A 12,550-nucleotide genomic window follows, 5' to 3' on the forward strand; every position below is an offset into this window, starting at 1 on the left:
GACATGTACCCGGGAAAAAAAATAATAAACTTACTTAGATCATTAGACTTTCAGCAAAAACAGTTGCTCAAAGAACTGAGAAAATCAGGAACAAAATAATAATCAATTTAAAAACAAGGCAAATGACTGAGTTTTTCTTGGTGCTTGATGAGTCAACAGATGCTACTGATACTGCTCAGTTATTCTTGTTTATTTGGGAGTAATTGCTGAGTTTAGAGGGACTGACAAATTAACCTCTATAAGCAGTCTCTGTGAAGCAACTGTAGGAGAGAATATTTTCAAAGAAGTTGAGAAAACAATGATTGAGTACAACCTGAAGTGGAATCTACTAAGATGTGTTACAGCTGATGGTGGTAAAAATGTGTGTGGAGCAGGAAAGGGTTTAGTCAGACAAATTTACAAAACTTGTAAAAATAAAAGGTGTTTAAAGCCTACTGTTATTCATGTTGTTATTTATCAGCAGGTACATTGCAGAAAACATTTGAACTTACTACATCTTTTTAAAATAGTTTTATTGAGGGGTGCCTGGGTGGCTCAGTGGGTTAAGCCGCTGCCTTCGGCTCAGGTCATGATCTCAGGGTCCTGGGATCGAGTCCCACATCGGGCTCTCTGCTCGCAGGGAGCCTGCTTCCTCCTCTCTCTCTCTCTGCCTGCCTCTCTGCCTACTTGTGGTCTCTCTCTGTCAAATAAAAAAATAAAATCTTTAAAAAAAAAAGTTTTATTGAATTGTTATGCACATACCATGCAATTCACCCATTGGAAGAGTACAATTCAATATTCCTTTTGCATTTTCACAGAGTTATGCAACCATCACCACAATCTAATCTTTTTTAAAGATTTTATTTATTTGACAGAGAGAGACACAGCAAGAGAGGGAACACAAGCAGGGGGAGTGGGAGAGGGAGAAGCAGGTTTCCCGCTGAGCAGGGAGCCCCATTCGGGGCTCCATCACGGAACCCTGGGATCATGACCTGAGCTGAAGGCAGCCACTTAACGACCAAGCCACCTAGGCGCCCCTACCACAATCCATTTTTTAAGAAACATCTTTGTTCTCTCTAAATTAAAGGACATTCTTATATGCATTAGCAATCATACCTCCTCCCCACCCCCACCCCCAAAATCTTTTACCCAATCTAGTTTCTGTGTCTATAAATTATCTGCTGTTATTCTTGACATTTCATATAAATGGAACCACATAATGTGTGATCTTTTGTGACTGGTGTCTTTCACTTAGCATGTTTCCAAGGCTCATACGTGTTGTAGCATGTATCAGAACTTTATTTCTCATCGCTGAATAATATTTCACTCTAAAGATGCTACATTTTATTTATTCTTCATGAGTTGATAGATATTTGGGTTTTTCTACTTTTTAGCTACTATGAATAATATAGCTACATATATTTGCATGTAAGTTTTTGCAGGGATATATGTTTTCATTTCTCTTGGGTATATGCTTAGGAGTAGAATTGATGTGTTCCAGGATGATTTAATGTTTAATTTTTTGGGAAACTGCCAGACTGTTTTTCAAAATGCCCGTACCATTTTACAATCCCACCAGCAATGTATAAAGTGCTCCAATGTCCCAGCATCTTTACCAACACTTGTTATTTTCTTTTTTTTTATTATAGCCATCTTGGTGGGTATGAAGTAACATCTCATCATACTTTTTATGAACATTTCTGTAATGATTAATGACATCTTGTCATGTGATTATTGGCTATCTGTGTATCTTCTTTGAAATAATGCCTGTTTAAATCTTTCACCCATTTAAAAAACGGGGTTTCTTTTATTATTGCATTGTAAGAGTTCTTTATATATACTCTATACAAGCCTCTTATGAGATGTATTTTCAAATGTTTTCTTCCATAATGTGGGTTACCTTTTTTATTTTCTTGATGGTCTCATTTGTGAACACTTTCATTGTCATATTTATAAAATCATTGTCTAACCGAAGATTATAAAATTTACTCCTATGTTTGCTGCTAAGAGTTTATAGTTTTAGTTCTTACATTTGGGTCTATGATCTAAATGTAAATTTTGAAATAATTTGGGCATATAGTGTGAAGTAGGTTTTGTTCTTTTGCATATGAATATTCAGTTGTTCCAGCACCATTTGTTGCAAAGACTTTTCTTTCCTCACTTACTTGTCTTTGCAACCTTGTAAAAAATCAATTGATCATAAATGTAAAGGTTTATTTCTGGACTCTCGATTCTATTCTAATGATTTAGATGTCTATCTTTATGCCAGTACCACACAGTTTTGCTTACTGTAGCTTTGTACTAAAATTTAAAATTGGGAAATGTGACTATTAAAAATTCCTTCTTTTTTTCAAGATTGTTTTGGCCATTGTTGATGTCTTGCATTTCCATATACATTTTAAGATCACCTTTCAATTTCTGAAAATATTATCCTCACCAAACCAATAGTGCCAATGGTGATCTTCCTTCTTGTGGACTTGACCATCATAAATTCCATGAATTTTTTCAGGAATAGAGGTTGAGTATTCTGCCTTGCCCTGCTATACAGCATTTCCATAACTTAGTGGTGGTGAAGTTTCACTGCAAGTGTGTGAGCTCAGGGCCAAGACTGAAATTTTTAGGAACTGTCCTCAACCACTCCTATGGAATGCTGAGTAGCTTTTGGAACACAGAATGGCTAATGGAAATTAGCTTTTGTAACAGACTTGATAATGAATTCATTAACAATCTACAAGACAAAATCACAAGACAACACAAGTACTTATATGCAAAAATTACACTGAGGTAAAGTCATTTCAATAACCTTAACTTGTCACTCATAAGTAATGTCTCAGTCTGCCTTATACATTTCCCCTCACGCCAAAAGTTATAACAAGAATTGAGATGTTCTTGAGCGCCTGGGTGGCTCAGTGGGTTAAGCCGCTGCCTTCGGCTCAGGTCATGATCTCAGGGTTCTGGGATCGAGTCCTGCATCGGCCTCTCTGCTCAGCAGGGAGCCTGCTTCCCTCTCTCTCTCTCTGCCTGCCTCTCCATCTACTTGTGATTTCTCTCTGTCAAATAAATAAATAAAATCTTTAAAAAAAAAAAAAGAATTGATATGTTCTTAAAAAAAAAAAAAAGAATGGAGATGTTCATCTCCACTCAAATTTGCACTATATGTATTTTTCCAGTTCAAACTACAGTTCTAGTATTGTGTTTCAGACTTCAATGTAAGTACAAAGAAAATTTATCTATTTCAAAATACATTTAAGGGGCACCTTGATGGCTCAGTCAGTTAAGCATCCCACTCTTGGTTTCACCTCAGGTCATGATTTCATGGGTCATGAGGTTGAGCCCATCATCCTCCTGCACTCTATACTTAGTGAGGAGTCTGTTTGAAGATTTTCTCCCTCTGCCCCCCAAATCCCTCTCTCTCTTTCTCTATCTAAAATAAATAAATAAATCTTTTAAAAAATACATTTAACTGTGCAATGAGGAACTTCTTCCTAACCTTTAATTGGAAATAATTAATTGCTGCAATAGAATAGTACACTAAAAAGGTAAATACCAAATGAATTTAATAGAATTCTGTAAAAGTCTACTGAAAGATGAATATCCTCAATTAAAATTATTAACTTATACTGGGAGTTATGAACTTCCTTGGTGATGATTGTGTAATATTGTGAATGTACTAAAAAACCAGTGAACATATACTTAAAATTATTAAAATGGTGAATTTTATGTTTTGTGAATTTTATCTCAGTTAAGAAAATTATAAACTCATGGATTAAGATCAGTATATGGCAATGCCTATTGGTGTAAAAGACATTTTCAAATATGGAATACATAAAATCTCATTGCAGAATACTGTTACGCCGAAAAGAAATTTAAAAAAAAAATCTCATTGCAGGTCAGCATTAACAAATGAATACTTGGGAAATGTATTTTGATGGTGGAGAAAACTTTGAACTCCAATTAAACAAGATTTTTAAAAATTCTATTCTCATGAACAGAACTGTCTTACAAAAACTTGTATTCGATTATTAATAGTATATTTGCAATTTTATGAATAAAATTTTGTGAAAACTTTTCTTTTTTGCTATATAAGAATTACATAATAGCCTCAATTTTGCCTCTTGACCTACAAAGCCTAAAATGTTTACCATGTGACCCTTTATAGAAAAATGTTTGTTGGGGTGCCTGGATGGCTCAGTGGATTAAAGCCTCTGCTTTCGGCTCAGGTAATGATCCCAACATCCTGGGATAGAGCCCCGCATCGAGCCCCAAATCGGGCTCTCTGCTCAGCAGGGAGCCTGCTTTCCTTCCTCTCTCTCTGCCTGCCTCTCTGCCTACTTGTGATCTCTGTCTGTCAAATAAATAAATAAATAAATAACTTTTTTAAAGAAAAAAAAAACAGAAAAATGTTTGTTGACCTTGCTCTGGGTAGATGGATTAATGATATTGGCTAAGAGTGGAGTTTTTATCTATAGAATGCAGAGAGGCGGGCAGAGAGAGAGAGGAGGAAGCAGGCTCCCTGCTGAGCAGAGAGCCTGATGCAGGACCTGATGCGGGGCTCAATCCTAGGACCCTGGGATCATGACCTGAGCCGAAGGCAGAGGCTTTAACCCACTGAGCCACCCAGGTGCCCCTAGAATGCTTTTAATTATATATCCCTGATTTAGGATTGTTTATGGCAAACATACCCAGAACCTCTGGGTTTATAACTTCCCTTGAAAAGGTCATGTAAGCTATACAACTCTGAGGTATAAATGGAGATATAAAATGGAGATGTGTTACAACTTAAACACTCCCCACTATGTGAGGTAACCCTCATCATTTAAAGGCTTCACTTATTCTAGACCACAGAGTACCTATGTGATCTGAAAAGGAAGGACCTACAAAACCAGTAGGATGCCCTAGACCTCTCTCTACTTGACCTGTGCCTCTCGATTGCCTTATCATTAAAATTATTAATAAAGCTTGATGCTAGATAAAACCCCTTATGTTTGTGAGTCAAATATGATTCACAATTCAGTTCAATTCCATGTGTGAGTTCAAATATTATTCCTATATGTGAAAATCCAAAGTAAGCTTTCAGAGTAACAACAAACGATTTTGGTAAGACAATACCAAATTATTTCATGCTTGGAGTAAAGAATGGTGAATTTCTCTTAAAGTAGGTAAAAGTGCCATATTTTCTAAAAGAATTATTTGGTATATTTTGGTAAGGAGCTATGTTACCTTCTGCTCAACAGTCTAGATATTTCTTAAAGTCCCTTTAAGTTCAGCCCCTTTCTGTGTTTAAAGTTTTATTATTTACAATTAATACCCTTTCATAGATACAAACCAATATATGTGAGTAATAAGGATGTTAAGACCAAATGTACTATTTCATCTGTGAATAGCAAAAATTAAATTTGATCACTTCAACCTTACCTAATAATTATTATTTACTTTTCAGATTTTGAAAAATTATTATCCCTTAAAATTTTTTATGAACTGTGTCTTTGCCTTTGAGATATATTTTTCTTCCATTCTTTATGGTAAATTCTTAAATTTGCACCAAGAAAAGTCTTCCACCTCAAAACTGGAGAGTTTTCAGAAAAAAAGCAAAACAAACCTCTAAGCAATTCTTATTGCTTATTAATCCCCCTTGGAACATTTTGATCCTAATGAGATCTACTAGTATTAATGCCTTTTATAACTTTGATCCTGTGAAATGCCGCCTGCATAAATTTATAATGTTTCTATGTTGATATTTAGACTGCTTATAACTGACTGACAAGAAAAAACTTGTAAAGATAAAAGTTTTTTTCACACTATTTCATTTTATAAGTGACAATTCACTGCATATCAGTCACATCCTAGAAACAAGACATCCTCATGATGACGATGAAATTGGAAGATTTTGAATCAAATGAAAATGTGCAAAATTTGTCAGCAGGAGAAAGATAAGAAACATTTAGTAAAAGTATTTTACTTGAGTGGCTACTGTAATTATGAATCATCTGGTTGTATATACATTACGTATCCTTTTTTATTTTTGTTTTTAAGGAAAAACATTAATTTGGGGACTACGTCAAGAATAGTATCATCTACATGGGCATTCCCTCTTCCTACGATTTCAGAAAATCTTTGAGAACTATTTGAGAAAATGCAGAAGATCTTGCAAACAGATGACATTACCAATACCCAAGCTCTTAGAAAAGGAAAAAGGAAAAGGACAGAGACAATGGACTCAGAGAATGCAAATAGTGACATGGATAAAGGACAGGTTGGTGTTCTGTTACCTCAGTATAACTTTATTATCTAGCTTCAGCATAATTCCATAGTGCTTTTCATAATTTTTTACTTCAGTACTTTCTCTTCTTCTATTAACTCATTGTTCCCTTTAATTCTTTGTTCAACTGAGGCAATAAAATTTCATATTCTCTTTGTAATGTTGAACAAGTTGAGTTAGAAACATACTCAAAAGACATTTTACCTGCTTCTATTTAAGTATGGCCAATTATGCCATTGTTCAAACTTTCACTCATATTCTGGGAAATGAAAGAGAGGAAACTGTCAGAAACTATTTTTCCTCTCAAAAGTACTAAAGAAATTGAAATATCTATGTCTTCTTTAAGATTTACTGTTTCTCTTCTTTTATAACTCCGGTGTGTGGCCCATGTTCATCACTGGTTTGATGTGGGCTCCTTTCTTTTTTTATTTATTTATTCCTTTTTAAGCTGAATTCCCCACTCCCATTGTCCTCTTATACTTTGGACAACCCAATAATGTGTGTATCTTTTTTCATTTTATTTGTGTGTCTTTGCAGTACATATATTTATGTATGTCTTTGTAATACATGTGGTTTGTTATGTGCATGTATTCTTATCTAATTTTTTAAATACATACTATACATTCTCATAGTTTAAAATACTTTTTATCTTCTGGGGATGGTGTTTAGAGGAATTCAGGATGGTCTGGCATTTGACACACTATTATAAGTACTGTAAAATATAGCCCCTAGCAAAACTAGGCAGTCCCAGAACTGTGGTAATGGAACTGTTTACCTTTATACCAAGAAGATTGGGAAACTGGCAAAATTTGTGGTGGAATGTTCTCAGTTCATCTTTAAGGAGTTTATGCTATGAGACTTAAAGTTCTTACAAGGATCTAGGGGTGCCTGGGTGGCTCAGTTCGTTAAACTTCTGACTCTTGATTTCAGCTTAGGTCATGATCTCAGAGTCCTGAGATAGAGCCTGAGTTGGGCTCCTCCTTTAGTGAGGAGACTTCTTGAGATTCTTTCTCTCCATCTCCCCCCACCCTCCCACATAAGAGCACATGCTTTCTCTCTCAAATAAATAAATCTTTAAAGTTCTTACGAGGTCTTTTTAAAATTTAAAAACATGTCAGCAGGACCCATGATGGTTCCACGTGTGCTAAATGTGTGCCTGACAGGATTAAGTGCACTTTCTTTATTAAGCAGAAAATTATTGTGAAAGTGTTGAAGGCACAAGAAAGCCAAATTAAAGAAATAAAAATAAAGCTTTTCTGAGTTTAAAAAATCAGAAGGTATGTATTTTAATATATATAAATATATATTTTAAGGTAAATGGTGAATGTGCTCGCTTCGGCAGCACATATCCTAAGGTAAATGGTGAAAATTCTCACTCACGTCCCTGTCTCCCATCCACCCTGTTCCCTCCTCCCACCTACACTATAGGTAACCACATTTATTGCTTTCTTGTTTATCCTTCCAGTGTTTCTTTGTTCAAATAAAACAAATATAAAAATAGATATTTTGTCCCCTCTTTTGCACAAAAAAGTAACTTATCAGATATGCTGCTTTGTACTTTGCTTTTTTACTTAATATTTTTTTAAGATCTATCACTAGTGTATAAAGAACTTTCTCCTTTTTACAGCTCCATATTATTCCACTGTGTCTATGTACCAGTCTTTATTTAGCCAGTCTCCTATGATGGATATGGCTTGCTTCCAACATTTTCGTTCTTACCAATCACACATTGTACATCTTTACAAGTTGCATTGTACAACTTTATGGATAGATCATTTAGTACATCATTTAGTAGTACATTGGTATCATGACATATACCTCAATCTGTTTCTGATTTTTCCATCAGCACTGTTTTTAACATCTACTTACATTGCTATTATCAGATTACATCTGATCCATTTTGTCTAACTACTGCATAGCACCAGATGTTACTATGGCAGTTCCACAATGTTGAGGATCTCTCTTATCTTGCTGGTCTACCATACTTAACATGCAACACCTATCTCTGGGTCTAAACTGACTACTCAAGGGGCATCTGGTGGCTCAGTCAGTTAAGCATCTGTCTTCAGCTCAGGTCATGATCCCAAAGTCCTGGGTTTGAGACTTGCATCAGGCTCCCTCTGTAGGGAGTCTGCTTCTCCCTCTCCCTCTATTCCTCTCCCTTGTTCATGTTCTCTCTCTTTTTTTCTCTCTCTCTCTCAAATAAATAAGTAAAATCTTTTTTAAGTCCTTTTATATTCAAAGTAATTATTTGTAGATATGTATTTATTGTCATTTTGTTATTTGTTTTGTGGTTATTTCTATAGGTTTTCTCTGATCCTTTCTTCTCTTGCTCTCTTTCATGGTTTTTGGCCTGATACACTTGGATTCCTTTCTCTTTATTCTTTACATATCTTCCCAGTTTTTGACTTGTGGTTACCGTTAGGTTTGCATAAAATAGTTTCTGCATAGAACAGTCTATATTAGGTTGATGATTGCTTAATTTTGAAACCATCCTTTATACTCCTCCTCACATTTTAGGTATATAGTGCTATATTCTACATCCTTTCATTTTATGAATAACTTTTTCTGGTTTTTACAAAAGTACTTACTTATATTGCTTTTGTATTTTTTTACTTTTCATACTCTCATTTGTGGTCTTTCCTTTTTATTCAAAGAGTCTCCTTTAATATTTCTTGTAGGGCTGCATTAGTGGTGATGAGTTACTTTATTTTTTTTTTCTGAAAAACTCTTTATCTCTCCTTCTATTCTGTGTAATAGCCTTGATGGATAGAGTATTCTTGGCTGCAGATTTTTCCCTTTCAGCACTTTGAATATGTCATGCCACTCCCTCCTGGCCCGCAAAGTTTCTGCTGAAAAATCCACTGAAAACCTTATGGAGTTTCCCTTGTATGTAACTAACTTTTATTCTCTTGTTGCTTTGAAATATTTTTCTTTATCATTACTTTTTACCATTTTAATTACTACGTGTCTTGGTGCAGACCTCCTTGGGTTGAATTAGGGGAGGGGGGGTCTCTCTGTGCCTCTTTCCCCCAGATACCTATTTCCTTCCCCAGATTAGAGAAGTTTTAAGCTATTATTTCTTCTTATAAATATTTTCCCCCCTTTTCTCTCTCTTCTTCTGAGATCCTTATAATGAGAATGTTATTATGCTTGATGGAGTCACCGATTTCCCTAAGATTATTCTCAATTTGAATAATTTTTTTTCCTCTCCTTTGCTCAGCTTGGTTACTTTCCATTACTCTATCTTCCATGTCATTAATTAATTCTTCTTCATCTAGTCTGCTATTTATTCCATCAAGTATACTTTTTAAAAGATTTTTTGTTTGAGAGAGAGAGAGAAAGAACTCATGATCAGGGGGAGCGACAGAAGAAGAGGGAAAAGCAGACTACCTGCTGAACAGGAAGTCCAAGGTGGGGCTTGATCCAGGACCCTGGCATTATGACCTGAGCTGAAGGCAGACACTTAACCAAATGAGCCACCCAGATGCCCCAACCATCAAGTGTATTTTGAATTTCATTTATTGTGTTCTTTATCTCTGATTGGTTCTTTTTTTATCTCTGTGTTAAAGGTCTCACTGATGTCCTCCACTCTTTTCTCAAGTCCAGTGAGTATCTTTATGATCATTACTTTAAAATATCTATCAGGCATATTACTTATATCTGTTTTGCTTAGATCTCTTGCTATGATTAGGTCCTGTTCTTTCATTTGGGACATATTCATCTGTCTCTTCATTTTGTCTAACTCTCTGTGTCTGTTTCTCAGTGTTAGGAAAGTCAGCTACTTCTTTTGCTTTTAACAATAACAGCCTTATGAAGAAGAGGTCCTGTAGTGCCCTGCTGTGCAGTGTTCCCTGTTCCCCAGGGCCTAGCATTTCAGGGAGTACCTCTTATGTGTGTTGCTTGTGCTCTGCTGTTAAGTCGCATTTCAGGGAGTATCTCTTATATGTGTTCCTTGTGCTCTGCTGTTAAGTCTTGGTCTCTTCTTCCTTCAGAGCAGTTGTCTGAAGAGACTCTCTGCCAGCAAGAGTCAGGACCACTGCCATCTTCTATAAGGTTCTGGCATTGTGTGGACTCACTGTTCTCACACTAAACTATTTCTATTTCACCAGTTTCCCCAGCACTTACCTGTCTCCTGACCAGGCCAGAGAGACAATTTGGATTCTCTAGCTGCTTTTCAAGAACTCTGGAGAGTCTGACTGTTTTCTCTTATCCAGCTGTCTAGATACTTATTTTTGGCCATTTCTAATTTATGATTAGAGGCACCATTAACACCCTAGGGTTAATAATGGACATGGGGACTCTTTTTAGGGAGTTGTTTTGTTTTGTTTTGTTTTAAAGATTTTACTTATTTATTTGTCAAAGAGAGCAAGCACCAGCAAGGGAAGCAGCAGGCAAAGGGAGAAGCAGGCTCCCTACTGAGCAAGGAGCCCAATGTACTTGATCCCAGGACCCTAGGATCATGACCTGAGCTGAAGGCAGACACTTAACCAACTGAGCCACCCAGGTGTCCCTCTTTACAGAGTTTTTAATAAACTGAGGAGCAAGATCCAACCCTGTTATTCTAGGATTGCTCCTCATTTATCTGGATATTTCTATCATATACCCTTATTCTTGTGACCCATCTCCCCTCCCCCCAAACAGTGGGGTCAGGAAGAGCAAAGACACTTGAATCTGATTTCCTGCCATTCCAGCTCCTTTTTTCCCAGGCTTCTCCTGGCACCAGAATGTCTCTTCCCTTCCTGTGCAACATTAAACATTATGTCATACCTTTATCTCTTCTACTCTAAAGTTTATTTATACTCCAGGACCGACTGAGTGGTTCAGTCAGTTAAGGGTCTGCCTGTGGCTTGGGTCATGATCTCCAGGTCCTGGAATCAAGTCCCAGATTGGGAATCCCTGCTCAGCAGGGAGTCTGCTTCTCCTACTCCCTTTGTCCCTCCCCCACCACACTGGAGCTGCCTCTCTCTCAAATGAATACATAAAATATTTTTAAATAAATAAATAAAATAAAAATTAAAAAACCTTTATTCTCCAGCCTTTTGGCTCTTTATAAATTCCATTCTATACTCCAATTTTCCATATAGGTAGAAAGATAGATAGATACACAAGATTAATAATTTGAGTAAATCCTTTCCTGGATCAATACAGCCTAGGTCTTGCAACCCAAGTACCTACGTTTTCAGACTTTTGTCTTACTATTGACCTTAAAAATTACTTCTAAAACTAAAAGGAAAGCAGGAATGCTTTGTCCTAAGTGAATCTTCTCTGTCTTTTCTCTGATGCAATAAGCCCCCAAATTTCTCAGTCTCAACAGAGAGGCTGTGAGTGAAAAGTTAGGGGAGAAATAGAGGGTGGAGATGAGTTACAAAGATCTGAATAGCTGTCTGGTTGATTCTTCTCTGTTATACCATTTTTCTACTTTATATTCTTCACTGAAGTTAGACAGAATCCTGATTTCTGCTATGTGACAGATGTGTGCATGAAACTTTGATGTCTTCCCTTTTCTGAGCTCCCCTGCAGGGGTGAAGACAAAGCTGAGGCTAGTTCACTAGGTAGGACAACTCTTCATCTGGAGCAAGAAATGCCTGGGAGATGAGGGATTTGTAGGTCTGATTAAGTCCCTTCAGCATATAGAACATGGGATAAACCATTAAAGTCACTTTGAACCTTCTTTTGTTGTACCTGCTTTGTATTTTAGAGAGACCCATATTCAGGAAATGCTTTTCTGCCTGGTGAGAGCTCCAGTGAAGATGAAGAGCCTTTAGCAGAACTGTCAAAGGAGGAATTGTGCATGAAAATAAAAAGTCTGAAACAAAAACTAACAAACACCCGGAAAGAAAACAGCCGACTTCGACAGTCTTTGGTCATGCTTCAAGGTAAACTTTGATAAAATTGATATTTTTAGATAAAAGGAAAAATATATGATGAGTGAAAATTATTGCAAATCAGCTGTCAAGAGGGAAAAACCAAATCAGTGCTTCAGAGAAAAAAAATCAAAAATCACATTTTAAGAAAATCTATGATTATATAATTTAACACAGAAGCACTCATCTTTAAGCCCTTAGTTTATGGCTTAGGGAATTTTAGATTATTCCTACAAAATATCAAATGTTGTATTCATTTAATAATATTCAATGGCTACTTATTGAGCATTTAATAGGGGTTACTCACTGTGGTAGGCCCCAGAGAGAAAAAGTTAGTAAGACAGAATAAATAAGTTATCATGTTCGTATTATGCTTATCTTATTCCCCTCTGCTAAGTAAAGTGCTAGAAAATGGGACCTATTATGAGACATTATAGAACCACTG

The 12,550-nt window shown here is 36.2% G+C and overlaps 1 protein-coding gene across 3 annotated transcripts in view; it reads left to right on the top strand.

Moving 5' to 3' along the window:
- BEND6 (BEN domain containing 6) overlaps window positions 1-12,550 on the top strand; it is a 51,166-nt gene that overhangs the window by 12,446 nt on the left and 26,170 nt on the right. For 2 of the 3 annotated variants that reach the window (XM_044253438.1, XM_044253429.1), the window contains exons 2-4: window positions 6,013-6,232; window positions 9,811-9,846; window positions 11,940-12,117. In XM_044253438.1, the coding sequence (XP_044109373.1) occupies window positions 6,113-6,232; window positions 9,811-9,846; window positions 11,940-12,117 (334 nt within the window). In that variant the 5' untranslated portion in view covers window positions 6,013-6,112. The remainder of the gene's footprint in view (window positions 1-6,012; window positions 6,233-9,810; window positions 9,847-11,939; window positions 12,118-12,550) is intronic. The other variant, XM_044253447.1, reaches the window with a different exon arrangement.

The sequence above is a fragment of the Neovison vison genome, chromosome 1 (genome assembly GCF_020171115.1).
Source record: "Neovison vison isolate M4711 chromosome 1, ASM_NN_V1, whole genome shotgun sequence".
Lineage (NCBI taxonomy): Eukaryota > Metazoa > Chordata > Mammalia > Carnivora > Mustelidae > Neogale > Neogale vison.